The sequence below is a fragment of the Triturus cristatus genome, chromosome 3_1, assembly GCF_964204655.1.
Source record: "Triturus cristatus chromosome 3_1, aTriCri1.1, whole genome shotgun sequence".
NCBI classification, from domain to species: Eukaryota; Metazoa; Chordata; class Amphibia; order Caudata; family Salamandridae; genus Triturus; species Triturus cristatus.
The window spans coordinates 849,424,991-849,438,535 of NC_140583.1; the positions used below are offsets into that span (position 1 = coordinate 849,424,991).

At 46.4% G+C, this 13,545-nt stretch overlaps 1 protein-coding gene across 3 annotated transcripts in view; it reads left to right on the forward strand.

The window, feature by feature from the left end:
* The window catches only part of GPR155 (G protein-coupled receptor 155), a 444,365-nt gene that overhangs the window by 219,458 nt on the left and 211,362 nt on the right, over positions 1-13,545 (forward strand). For all 3 annotated transcript variants that reach the window (XR_014978918.1, XM_085645260.1, XM_085645261.1), the window contains exon 6: positions 5,412-5,495. Coding sequence is in view for 2 of the 3 variants with exons in the window: in XM_085645260.1 (XP_085501386.1) it covers positions 5,412-5,495 (84 nt within the window). In the remaining variant the exon portion in view is untranslated. The remainder of the gene's footprint in view (positions 1-5,411; positions 5,496-13,545) is intronic.

Consider the following 13,545-nt stretch of genomic DNA (forward strand, 5'->3'; position numbering starts at 1 on the left):
GGGTCCTCTCCCTACAGGGGTCGACAGCTGTGGACCTAGCGCAAGCACTGGATGGTTCCCTGGGCCAAGCGACTGGGCTGACGATGATGAAGTTGATGGACCACATGTCGGCTGGTGATAGCGGGGCCCAGCTAAGGAAGCTGCTGGGAGACGCGATAGGCCTCGGCTGGTGGAGCCTGCCGGTGCGACAGAACACACAGACACAGCAATGCAGAGTCCTGCATGAGAGACTGTCGAGAAGGAACCAGCATTCGGTGGTCGCTGTGCTAAGTTGCCTTGATTGGTGGTGACGGAGAGGACGGGCCCTGATCGAGGGTGAGTTAGGCCTACAGACCCAGCGCAAGCTGCTGCGTGGGAATTCGTAGCGGAGGAGCTGCAACTTACTGCTGCATTGGGGACTGGTGCTCTTCTTCTGGCCCAGCCACCTATCTGTGGGGAGGCCCTCCATTGGGGCTAACACAGCGGAGGGCTGGGTCTGCGTTCGTCCACTGGATCTACAGCACCGTGTGGGCAAGTCACCCACAAATCAGCAACAGGGCTCTGCTGCATTGCTCCTGTGGGGAGCGCACTCTTGAGAGCTCCTGTGGCCCCTGTAACAAACATCGCTGCATCTGGCTGGACAAGGAGTGGTGCACATAGCCCTTACCTGCACGGCCACCCCTGTGCCCAGTGGTGTGGTTGGATTATTCTGGGGATCTGGCTGGGCTGACACAGTGGACTGAAACTGCAGAGCCCTTGGGCTGGTGCAGATGTATGCCCTCCTGAGACTAGGCAATGCCCAGTGGACTGTATCTAAAGAAAGAGATACCTAGAAGGATCCCCCACCCTCCCCTTGCAGTCATTACAATAAGAGAGACCCTACCATAAGGACCTTTGTCCAGGACTGCACCTAGACAGGCGGACTCCGCCAAAGACTCTGGATTTCCCTCTCGGTCCCCTCCTGAACCATCCCAGAAGAACTCAGTGGGAGAAGAGGCTCCTGTCACACAGGTTTTCATGGAGTCCCTGTTCCGTACATTACGCAAAGATAGAGCAGCCTTCAAGCAGGAAGTGGCCAAAGATGTCAAGGAAATCTCCCACAAGATGGGCGATCTGGGCCAGTGAGTGGACACATTAGAACTAGGAAACAACGCTAGGAAGGAGGAGCTGGAGGCCAGCTGAAGCCAGATACTCGAGCTCCGGGACGGAACGCTGACCTCAACTACTACCTGTCGGATTTAGAGAACATGTCTCATAGGTCTAACATTTGGATAAATGGGGTCCTGTTGCAGGCAGATTTGGCAAATTAAAGGACTATGTGCTTAGACTTTACCGCCATATCATCCTGGCAGACAAAGAACTTACCCTGGATCGCACACATAGAGCTTGATGCCCATCGGGGGCTCCGGAGACCCCAGAGGATATCCCAACCTGTTTGCATAGCTACCACCAAAAGGAAATGATCATGCAGTACCGTACCAGAACTCTATCTCCTTTGAAGGGACGAAAATCTGGCTCTACCTGGACCTCTCATTTATCACCCTCCCGCGGCTCAGAACTTTGAAACCGGCGACCTCCCTACTGCGAGAGAAAGGGATTTGTTATAAGTCGGTACATCCATTTGGCTTATCTTCACGTGGGAGGAAGAAACATGCGGTCCATACTCTCCATGAGGTGGCCTCGATCCTGGGGCTTGATCAGGAGAAGCTCGAGACCACGCAGTCACAACTATTGCCCCCCCCCCCCCAAATCTGGGCCCGCAAGAAGATGAGCAAACCATTAGCAGTGGAAAGCTTCAGGGAACAGTCAGCGCTGTTGCAGTAACTTACCCATAGAGAGACATCTCCGGGATCCACTGTGGAATGAGATGGTGGCCTGTTGCCTCCCTGCTGACTGGATTCCATAATACAAGTGTTGCGCCCCACCAGAACAAGAGATCTGCAGTCTGGACTACATGACCCTCCTCTCCAGAGTTGAAAGGTGAATTCTTTGGTATAACATGACTTTGTGCTGTTTCCTTCTGGATGGGGCAGGGCTCCCACTTGCTTTTACTCTTCTGCGACGGACTTCGCCAGTGACATGGACCCTATCTCTACAATATATTGTTCTCCACAAGTTGGAGCAGTTGCCACCCTTGGTTTACCCCCCTACAAACCAGAAGATGCTCACAACATGCACATTCATCCAGCTCATCTCTGTACTGCTCAACACCGAACCATACACACGGACACCTTCAACAGACTTTTTCAGAAATGTCTACCACGGCCTCCTGATCTTTCTACCTTCATTGCTCCTTTTTCTGCCATCTGTTTTGACCTCTTCTGCTCCTTTTCTGCTCTCTGTTTTGCCTTTTCTGCTTGGTTTTTTGCCCTCTGTTTTGCCTTTCTGCTTGTTTTTCTGCCCTCCAATTTGCCTTTTCTGCTCTGTTTTCTGCCCTCTGTTTTGCCTGTTCTGCTTGTTTTTCTGCCCTATGTTTTGCCATTTTTTGCTCTCTGTTTTTCCTTTCCTGCTCGTTTTTCTGTCCTCTATTTTGCCTCTTCTGCTTGTTTTAGTGCCCTCTGTTTTTCTGCCCTCCTTTTTGCCTTTTCTGCTCATTTGTCTTCCATCCGTTTTAACTTTTCTGCTTTGTTTTAGGGCAAAGTTTTATAGGGGAGGGGGCCACACAGGCCCCTCCACGGGTCGATTTTCCCCCATGGACTCCATCCTTCGGGGCACGGCAACATCTACCAGGGTGCCCTGGTGCTTTGATGGGGATCGCGGTGGTAGCATTGATGCCCCCGCTGTCCCGGCTGTCTCCCTGCCTCCTGCGGGAGGTGGCATTCCTCCTGCAAGCAGGGAGCTGCTAAATCTGCTCCTCCCTGCGTGTGGGTGCAATTTCTTCATCTGTTTTCCTACCCGCATGACAGTGGGCAGGTAAACAGATCAAAACGCCACTCCCAGCAAGCAGGAGCAGTTTGACAGCTTCTGCTTGCTGGGAGCGAAGTTAGTGTTTGCTCTTGCTTGGCGGGAGCTGTGACAAAAGCAAACTGCTATCTCCTGAGGGTGGGTACCTCGTGAGATAGCAGTAGCCGACCCTGGGGGTGGCGGCCCTCAGGGCCATTAATCATTCCAGGAGGGGGGCCACATGCCCTCTCCTTTAAATACCACAGGCCGGCCCCGGGGAGGTGGTGGTCTCCAGGGTTGCATATGGCCCAAGAAAGGGGCCGTGTGCCCCCCTCCCATTCTCTGATATGTATTTGGCCCTCTGGAGGTGGTGGCCCCCGGGGCCCAGGGTCATCCTCAGTGCCCCATTAAATTGTCTTTAGCCCCAGTGAGGTGGTGGTCCCTGGGACCTATGTAAGCCCCGAAAGGGGGGTGTGTGCAGTCACTCTCCTGTGTTTTTTATGGGGCCCCAGGGAGGTGGCGGTCCCTGCGGCTTTTAGAGCCCAATGAAGAAGTAAAGCCTCAGGGCTCATAAGAGCCTCAAGAGGGAGGCCCATATGCCCCCTCCTTTACGTTTTAAATCTATGTGCAAGCCCACAGGATCTGGCCCACCGGGGGGCTTTTTTGAAAACAAGCGTGGGAGCCCGCGATTGTGTTTTTTTTTTTTAAATATTGCCTTGAATTTGCAAATCCAGCCTGATTTTTCGTCCTAAAAGATTTTTTAAAGGCTTTTTAGCCCTGGCCCCCCTATTCCCTTGTATTTTGTCTACATTTTTCTTGAAACTCAGCGGAGTCCAAATCCCAAGATGGCTGCCAAAACTTCCTGGTTGAAGTGTTGGCAGCCAATCAGATCTCTGCACAAGATCAGGAAGTATCGCTGAGGGGTCGCGTCCCTATATAGACACATTTGGATTTCTTTTAATTAGTCTAAAACTACTGGACAAATTTACACCAAATAACAAAATGGGCACGTTCTGAACCAAGACATAGTTATTTGCCCATTTGGTGTAACTCCATTCAGTGGTTGAACTGTAGTTGTGTCTAAAATCTCTATGGGAATTGACATGGGAAATGCACTTTTTTTGCCCCCCTCCACCCGCCTTCTGCTACTTTACTTTTGCATTGTATCTGTCTGGTTATTTGTAAATCACACATTGCCCTACACAAATCTGTAAATAAATGCTATTTGTAACCCCCCAACTGCCCATAACATGTTACAAGGCAACTATTGACTCCTTGTCCAGAACCTCCCTCTGAGCACCAGTGTGTGCGCTTTTGTAGAAAGGTAAATATGGAATCTGTAGGTCTGGTGTGTAAGAAAACAATGAAAGGGTTTTTAAGTTCTCAATAAACTATTTCTTTACACTACATAATGGGCAAGATGTATCAAGTTTATTCCCGTTTGCGAACGAGAAAAAGCCTTTTGATATGCATCATTCCAAAAGGCAATCGCAAAATAGGGAATCACAATTTTTGCGATTACCTATTTTGTGAATGCATTTAGAGAATCTCAATTTGCGAATCTCTAAATGCAATGCAGGAAGCGCTTTTTAAATTGCGACCCTGCTTTAAGGAATCACAATTTGCCACCAACTTCAAGTTGGTGGTAAATTGCAAATCCTTGGAAAAATGCACAATTTTGCATTTTTCTAAGGGCCATGTGGCACACATACGCGCCACATGTGCACACGTATATTTCAGGGGTGCAGGAGGGTGGCCTTTTTGCCCCCTTGCACCCTCGAAATTGCATGTGCAATTTGCGAGTACATATTGGGTACTCTCAAATTGCGCACGCAATTCCCATTCATTCCTATGGCCCTCTAGGCTCATAGAAATGAATGGGAAGCCATTCCTTATTTGCGACTCACAATTTGCGAGTCGCAAATAAGGAATGTGTAGGAATCACAAAATATTTGCTGTAACCTACATACATTTCATTTTGCGAGTCTATAATAGCGCATCAGTAAAATTCGCTATTATAGACTCGCATAATCCAATTTTAATACATCTGGCCCAATGTTTCTAGTGGCAACAACAATAGAGAGAGGAGGCATAATTATGAGGACCATCGGCTTTAGTGCATCAGCCCCTAATATTAATGCTATTGATTCAGCAAGCAGTTTTAAGCGGACTCATGCTGACAGTCAGTGCCTTCATGTTTAAAAAGCTTGCTCTAGAATGAGAAGAGGAAGAGTGTATAAGCAATGTGCATGATTTCCCTGATATCCATAATTTAAGTTGCCAAGAAGGAACAGATCAGTAAAGAGTTTAGCAGCAGTCTCACAAAGGAAAGAAATAAGTTTATATTTTAGTTATATGATATTCAGCTCCGGGCAGGGGAAGGGTTTGCATCCCAGGGCTATTATGTGACTGTCTGCTCTTACATTTTATGTGTTTTTCAGGCATCTTTAGGAAGGAGTCAGGGTGCTGACTCAGCAGTTTAAAATTAAGTATGAATTGTATTCATTGTAGTCATCTCAGTGGTTAAATTAAGTTTTTTTTAATTGCAGGTCTGGTCGATTACAGTCATCGTTTTGAGTAAGAAGTATACACGAGTGCCTCATATGTTTACTTCCAACCTACTCTTTGCTCAGGTTTGTAACTACTCTTAAACTTTGTCTTTTCCATCCAGTGGTACATTAGCCCCGCTAGAGTCAAAGTGTTGTGTATGTGTTTTTAGCAAGAGTGGGCCCAGGGCATAGAATTAACAACCAGTGTAACATATCCTTCCTTTTTTTCTCTTTCTTCAAAGAAGGTGCTTGCTGCCATTGGATTGCTGCACATGTGAGTTGTACTTGTTACAGTACATCACATCGAATCACAGACAGTGTAGTGATTAATTTTATACAAATGCATACATCTATGTTGGAAAGGGACGCTTTCCTGTCTATAGTCATGTTGGTGTGCCACTCAGGCTCAAGGAGGCGGTGCTGTGGGCAGGTATGCACAGGATGCGTTGCCGCCTGCATGCTGCTTGGTTCCCACGTAGTGTTGTTTGCTAGACAAAACCTGGTCGGAAAGGACTGTGCCTGTCAATACTATCTCCCCCGTGCAAATATCACCTGCATTTTATTCCATTGTAAAAACATAACCTGGATAGGCAGCACCTGTTGGCGCATGAGGTGAGGAACCATGCAGAGTAGTTATAACCATACTTAAATGTAGCTAACTTCCTGAGGCCCCATAACATTAATATTGTCTCCTCCAACACACTAAAAGGGCCTTGGACCTGTAGGATCCAGAGGAAGATAATGCATTCCTAGTGACCCACTATGCTACCGGGGGCACCACCTGGGCATCTGTAGCAGGGGCCTCCTGAGCACCTTACTCCACTTCTACCTTCAACAACTACTAAGTCTTTCAGTCAGCAACAGTCAGAGCTGCCCATCTTCTGCTCGACCCCGAATAGGTTATGCAAAACATCACCGGTAAGCTAGAAAAATTATAGTCCTTTCTCACCTGTCAAAGTTTCCCTGCAATACTTCTCCCTCTTTGAGCACCCATGCAGTCTTTTGTCTCCGGCATGGGCCTTCTGCTACCAACAGGGAGTCACCTGCATCTTCCTTCTTCTGTCTGCGTGATTCCTGGAGGAACTTTCCTCTGTACCTCCCATCCCATGCTGTTCTCTCCAGAGTCACAAGTATCTTTCTACCACCCATGCTCCTCTCACCTCCACAGGTTATGGTTTCTCTTCATCAGGGGCAGCCTCTGCATTAGGGAGTAAGGGATTTTGCCGAGCAGCTGTGGGTATGTCCTCTGAAGCGTGGACTCATGTTGTGAGTCTCAGAATTGATTGAATGTGAAATACCTGTTAGAGTGTAGTGGCTGAGTTACAAAGGGAACTAAATGTCAGCTCTGTGGGATGTTAAGGGTCTGTTAATCCGACACTTGGAACATGGAAGAATGCCAAAACTACAATCTCTTCTGACCCAGCGGCGTATGGCATCTGCTCCCTATCTGTCCACAGCCAACGCTCCTCCAGGGACATTATCAGTTGTCAACAGCTACACAGTGCTCCTTATCCCCTCTCCCTTAAGCCAAAGAACAATATATACACAGTGGAATTAAGGAACATTAAATAATATTTATCGCTCACCATGCAGGCACTAATCCTAAATCCGGAAGACAGGCTCTTGTAATGAAGTTAGAAGCCTGGGTGAGTGAAAACTCCTTTTTTTTATTTTTATTTTTTTATTTTTTACTAAAGTGCAATATGGGTTCCGCCCAGGAATAGGTACTACAGAGTAAGCTTTAAATCTTTCCCTAATCTTGTGTAAATATGTCAAGGTCAGGAGAGGGGCAATACATATGGCCTTTATGGACCTCTCCTTTGCCTTTCACTGAGTGGATAGAAACAAAATGTGGGACATTATGGGACATGCAGGAGTGGATCCATCTTTATTGAGTGTACTAAAGAGTCTCCATCAAGATACGAATATGAGAGTTTGCTGTTCCCAGTCAGACGAACAGACTCCCCCTATCCAAGTTACGCGTGGGGTGAGATAAAGCTGCATCCTGGTGCCTTTTTTTATTTCTATTTTTACATTAATGCCCTTGACTCCTCTTTAACAAACTGCACCCCTGATGTCCCAAAAATGTGTTTGTGTGTAGTCCCTGTTTTACTGTACACAGATGATGTCGTCCTCTTGGCCCGCACTGCTAATGGCCTGCAAGCTCTTTTAGATGGGTTTTATAATTTTATAGAGGGGCTTAACCTTAAGGTAAATATTGACAACTCCTATATTTTAACATGTGGGCCAAAGACCACCTGCTCAAAGAATTGTTTGGTGAATATACACCAATGAAGAAAATAATGAATATTAGCTACTTGGGCATTCTATTTAGCACCAATCTGAAATGGGACCTTTTAATTACTCAAAAGCCCCAGTCGATGGAGGTGATATGTGAATCTCTGTTTAGATATGCGAAACCTTTTAGGACATAAGCCCCCCCAAAGAACTGACAATGCTATACAGAAGTAAATGTCTGTCAGTGGGTACATATGGTGCAGGAGTATGGAGACAAACATCTGTAAAGTCCCATCAGACAGCAGAAAACAACGTTTTTAACTAGGATTTTAGGACTCCCCAGATCCACATCAAGTTTTATCACTCACGATGAATTGGGCCTAGATTTCCTAAAAGATACGGTGGGCTTGGCACCCATCATGCTGTGGGTTAAAATCTGGTCCACCCCGGAGCAAAGTTTCTCTCGGTGATAGTGGAGGATTGTCTGAAACAGACTAATATGCTAGCTATCTAATGGATAATGGGGCACATGCATCAAAGGTTTTTGCGATCGCAAACGGTGAAATTCGCAAAAATCGGCCGTTTGCGATCGCAAATTAGCCTTTGGAGATGCATGAAAGTGTTTCCTAAACGCAATTTAAGAATTCGCAATTATTTGTGAATTTTTATATTGCGATTGCATTTAAGGAATCGCAATTTGCAATTCCTTAAATGGAATGCTAGAAGCACTTTCAAATAGCGATTTCGCTATTTGAGACCGCAAATTACAGACAAATCAAACTTGTCTGTAATTTGCTAAAACTTTGAAAAATGCACTAAAATGCATTTTTTTATTTTTAGGTTACACACACATATGCCCTTGGGGCATGTGTGTGTGCAACATGGGTGCACATCACAATTTCAGGGGTGCAATAGGGTGTCATTTTGACACCCTTGCACCCTTGAAATTGCATGAACAATTTGCGAGTAACTACTGGTACTCGCAAATTGCGCATGCAATCTCCCATTCATTCCTATGGGCCTGCAGGCCCATAGGAATGAATAGGAAGGCATTCCTTAATTGTGACTCGGAATTTGCGAGTCGCAATTAAGGAATGTTTAGGAATCGCTATTTTTATAGCGATTCCTACATGCATAGGCTTTTGCGATTCCTTAATTGCGATTCCTTAATAATCGCAATTAAGGAATCGCAAAAGCCTTCCTTGATGCATGTGCCAGTAAGTATATAAAAACACTTTTCAAGACCTAGGATCACATAGTGTCTTTGAGAATTCTAGCAAGATTGCCTCACGCGCGAAAGCCTTGATAAATGCCACATATCTTGCCCATAGAGATAAGATGAGACTTGGAAAAAGTTCTCTACATGGTAACTGTCCATTCATATATTCCATTGTCAACCTGAGAAGGCATGGAGCCCTATCTACCATGGATAGAGGGATCAGAACACAGATTTTATTTAACTTGCCTTCGAGTAAATACGATTCACTTCTTGGTGGATTTCCTCCTTACGGGCTCGTGGTTTGCAACATGCGATAGTGTCCTTACAGTCTACTAAGCACTTTATTTTTGCACTTTATATTCTGCTTTTAGAACCCGGATGTTTTAAAACACATCAAGAAGGTTTATTGTTTCTAAAGAGCAAGATGACGGTCGCTTCGTTGCCTTGCTAGCTGCTCCCCATCCCCGACCTCGAGCCTTCAGCCCCGATGTTGGAGATTACCTGCATTTTGGATCGTGCTGGTCTGCATTTACGGTGGCAGCTCTGTTACGCCTCCAGGCTGCTGCGGTCCGGTAGGAGTCTCTGGAGAGTTTCTGTTTCGTCCAGCGGCTCCTCTTGGCTGAGGCTTCCGTGGACGGGAATCTCTGCAATGCCGCCGAAAGGGACCAAGCAGATGAAGGACCGGGCGGAGGTTAGTCCCAGCACATTCTGCTCCACCTTGCAAGAAACTAGTGCGGAAAACAGAGGAGAATGCAGGAACTGGAACTGGCAAGCTACGTACGGTGACTGACAAATTGAAAACGGTCCAACCGTGTGGGCATGCAGCGTTGGCATGTCTTGATCTGCCTAAGGAGAGACAGCCCTCGATTGCAGAAGTTTTCTCTGGCAAATTCGCGGGAGAACCCCTGAGGGACCAGGGTAAGTTGTCAGCGTCTGCTTCAGCACAGGTACTGAGCGCACCTGCGTATATAGCAAATATACATTAAGGAGGCCTGATAGGGGAGTCCAAAGCTCATCAAATTGTAATGTGCAAAAAGAAATTGAAAATGACTGTAGTGAAAGTGCAATATCAACAAGTGAGATCCTGGAGGCTGGAGGGGTCGGGATGTAGGGCGCTGAGACAATCACTGCTCCATCAATTGAGGCAAGAATGATTGGGCGAGATTTAAAAGGCCTAATAGATCATTTTGAGGAACATTGGGAACACCAGGACCTGAGGGACGCAAATCAGAGAGGGGGATCTCTAGAAGGGGCAGAGAAATCCTTTTCCTTAACGGACGACTCAGACCACTCTGACTTCAGTGAGGTATTGACGGATGATGACTCCCCCCGGGTTTGTCAGGGGACAGCCCTGATGGAGGATAAACGAATCCATCAACTCAAAAGCGACTGTCCCTCTCTAAAAGACGCAGTGAGAGGGCACGAAGGATTGAGAGGGAGTCAAGACCAGAATTAGGCATCACCTGGCAACTGAAGTGGGACTATTCAGTGACCCGCCAGGTCTATAGTGAGAATAAGGGATAGAGATTGGGCAGTCCACAGGTGGTTCCCACATCAGATGCGATTGCAGCACCCTCAATGGATGTAATCTATTCCACGCTGAAGCAGATGCAGTCTGAGGCAAGAGTGGAACACAAAAGGGCCCACCTGGCTACAAAAAAAATTCAAGGTGCAGTACGCAAGGTCACTAAAATATACTCCGAGTTGGTGGATCGGATCACCATGGTCGAGGAACGGACAGAGGCCACTGCAACTGCTGAAGCGGTAGTTCCGCGACGGCAACATTTGCAAGAGACTCAGCTTGTGGATGTGATGTGGAAGTTGGAGGATTTTGAGAGCCACCGGAGTAGAAATAATCTACGGTTTCTTGGTCTTGCAGAGAAAGTAGAGGGACATGACATCAGATCCTTCATATTGAAGTTAGTGAAAGGAGCCTTCCCTGACCTTGCCCAATGGGACTGGGAATCGGAAGTTCAAAGGGTACACCACTTTTCTCTGATGCACCAAAAAAATCACTCTCAACAGGAGGAGAAACCAAGAGCTTTACTGGTCTATTTTGGTAACTTTCTCCTACGCCAGTTTATCTTCGATAAGGCAAGGCCAGAAGCAAAGAGGGCGTTTGAAAGGCATAGCTTTTTCGTCCCCCTGGACCTTTGCCACGCAACGGTTTCAGCAACATAGCTGTGAAGTGTATCTTTTAAGCCCGGCCCGTCTCAAGATTGTATTTAAGGGAAAGACACGGACATTTCTTTCAGTGATTAAAGCACAAGACAATCTGAAGGAGATTTCTAACGAGACTGGAATGGGCTGATATTCATCTCTCGCCTTTTTTTCCTGTAGAAACGGACATTTCTGTGCAATCAATCCTCCCTATTTCATTTTCTCTCTCCTCTGTTTAGCTTATGGGTGGGCCACTTAGGTTTTCGGAGAGGAGGTGGTATTTCTCTTTGTAGGGGTACTGTGTTGCTTTTAAAAAAAATGTTTTGGGGCTTTTACTAAGGGCTTTTGTGGGGTTGGATGGCTCGGGCAGGGATCAGGGGTAGGGGCGGCTGGTGGGTAGGCACCATCACCAGGGTCAGGATTGACCATTTTGCGTGTGACAGGGGATGGGTGCTGGAGAGGGCGGGTTGGACTGCAGAGGGCGGGTTGGGGAGGGGTCTCAGGGAGAGACGTGGGGGGGGGGCCAAGATACCGGTCGGGCGGTTTGTGTGGGCAGGTGATCACCAGGTGACTTTGCATTACAATAAAACATGACTAGCTTAAGAATAGCCTCAATTAACATCTGTGGGCTGAACAATTATCGAAAGAGACAAATGGTGAATATAGATCTGCAGTTTTTAAATGCTGACATCATTTGCTCACAGGAAACTCATGTGGAGGGGTCCCAAAAACCTCTACTATAATTTTCAGGTTATCTAGTCATTTCCAGGACTCTGCAAGGGACCCATACAGGAGGGATAGCAATACTGGCCCACAAAGGCAAGATTCGCCATATTAAAACCAGGGCGGATAATTATGGTAGATGGGCTTTTGCAGAATTCATATATACAGGAGGCTCTTTCACACTTTGTTCCATCTATTGTCCCATCATCTATGATGCTACCTTATTAGATTGGCTCTGTGCCGAACTAGCTGGGTGGGCATTCCCTCTCGTTGTTTGTGGGGATTTTAATATTACTGTTAAAGGAGATGCCCTGAGGACAGGCGCAGCAGTTTATCAAGGACGTAAGCCAGGCGGAAAAGGAACCTACTAATCCCGGCTTCACATATTCCGCGCCTCACAAATTTCATGCCCGCCTCGACTATTTTTTTTATACCTAGTGGATGGCTGCATGTTTCTCATATTCTTAAATATCCTCGAGTGATGTCTGAACACAATCCGCTAGAGGTTGATAGCCAAGCGACCACACAAACTAATAGGTCATGGTCGTTTGAGCGAGGTTTGTTGTTAGACGAAGGTTATCTTTTACATATGAGGAAGTGAATTCCATTATTTATAGCTGAAAATTTGGGGACTGCCTCCATGGGCATTGTATGGGATACATTCAAGGCTGGGATCAGAGGGGAAACTGCAATGTTTAGCTGGAATAGACAGAAAAGGTAGAAACATTATCTGCAGGAGCTCTATCAGGCTCTTTCGTGGGCCGAGGCCGGCCTGGTGGACTCTGTCTCGGCTGGGTTAGATATTGAGGATGCCCAGCTCCAGGTTATACTTGCTAAATCTGCAATAGGGGATATCTCCACCAAGAAGGGGGCATATAAGTATACGGTATGGAAAAATAAAACTTATGAATTGAATGATAAGGTGGGGCACACATTAGCATTTCGTGCCAGGCAACAGGTGGCTTTTGGTGAGATTAAACAGATCCAAGAACCTGAATATGGTCTTATCTCTGATGTAGGGGGGATACGTTCTGCCTTCCAGAGATACTATCAGCAACTCTATAATAAGGAGAAGATAGATCCAGACGAATGAGAACCATATCTAGAGTTTACGGCTATGGAAGCATTTCTTAATGTGCCGAAATAGCGATTCGGCTCGTTAAGAAATGCTAAATGACTTTGTACATCTGGGCCAAAGAGTACTAGGGGCCCCTCTGCACCACCATGCATTATCTGTAATAAATGCTATACTGCTTGAAAACAGTCTACCACCACTGATGGTGTTGAGAGGGAAATGGGTGGACCTGGGTAGAGTGGAAGACAATGACTGGGGAGCAGTTTATAATAACCCAGAAAAGGTGGCTAACCGTGCTGGATTTTGGTTGGTACAACTTTCACAGTCCTTTACCAGGAATCGACTATATGCAATGGGCATAACCACCTCTGATCATTGCCTGAGAGATTAAGTATATATATTGTGCTGTTTCTGCCAGCGTGCACCTGATTGCTGGTGATGCATGGAAGGGCACCAATAAAATGTCTCTTAAACTCCATTACTGAAAAGCCAGCACTAGGAGACAGGGGAGGCATCAACCTGCTTTATTGGTTTGGACAACTCCCGACCCAGAGACACAAAACAAAGAAACGAATTTCGGCCGTGCAACAACCTTTATCAATCCAACTCTCGCAATTTTTTTAGGTCAATATATACTCATTAAAGCTAGAAAATAAAGGAAATTCCCCGCTGCAGTATGTAACATATTACATAAGTATAAATCTAAACAATGAACAAAT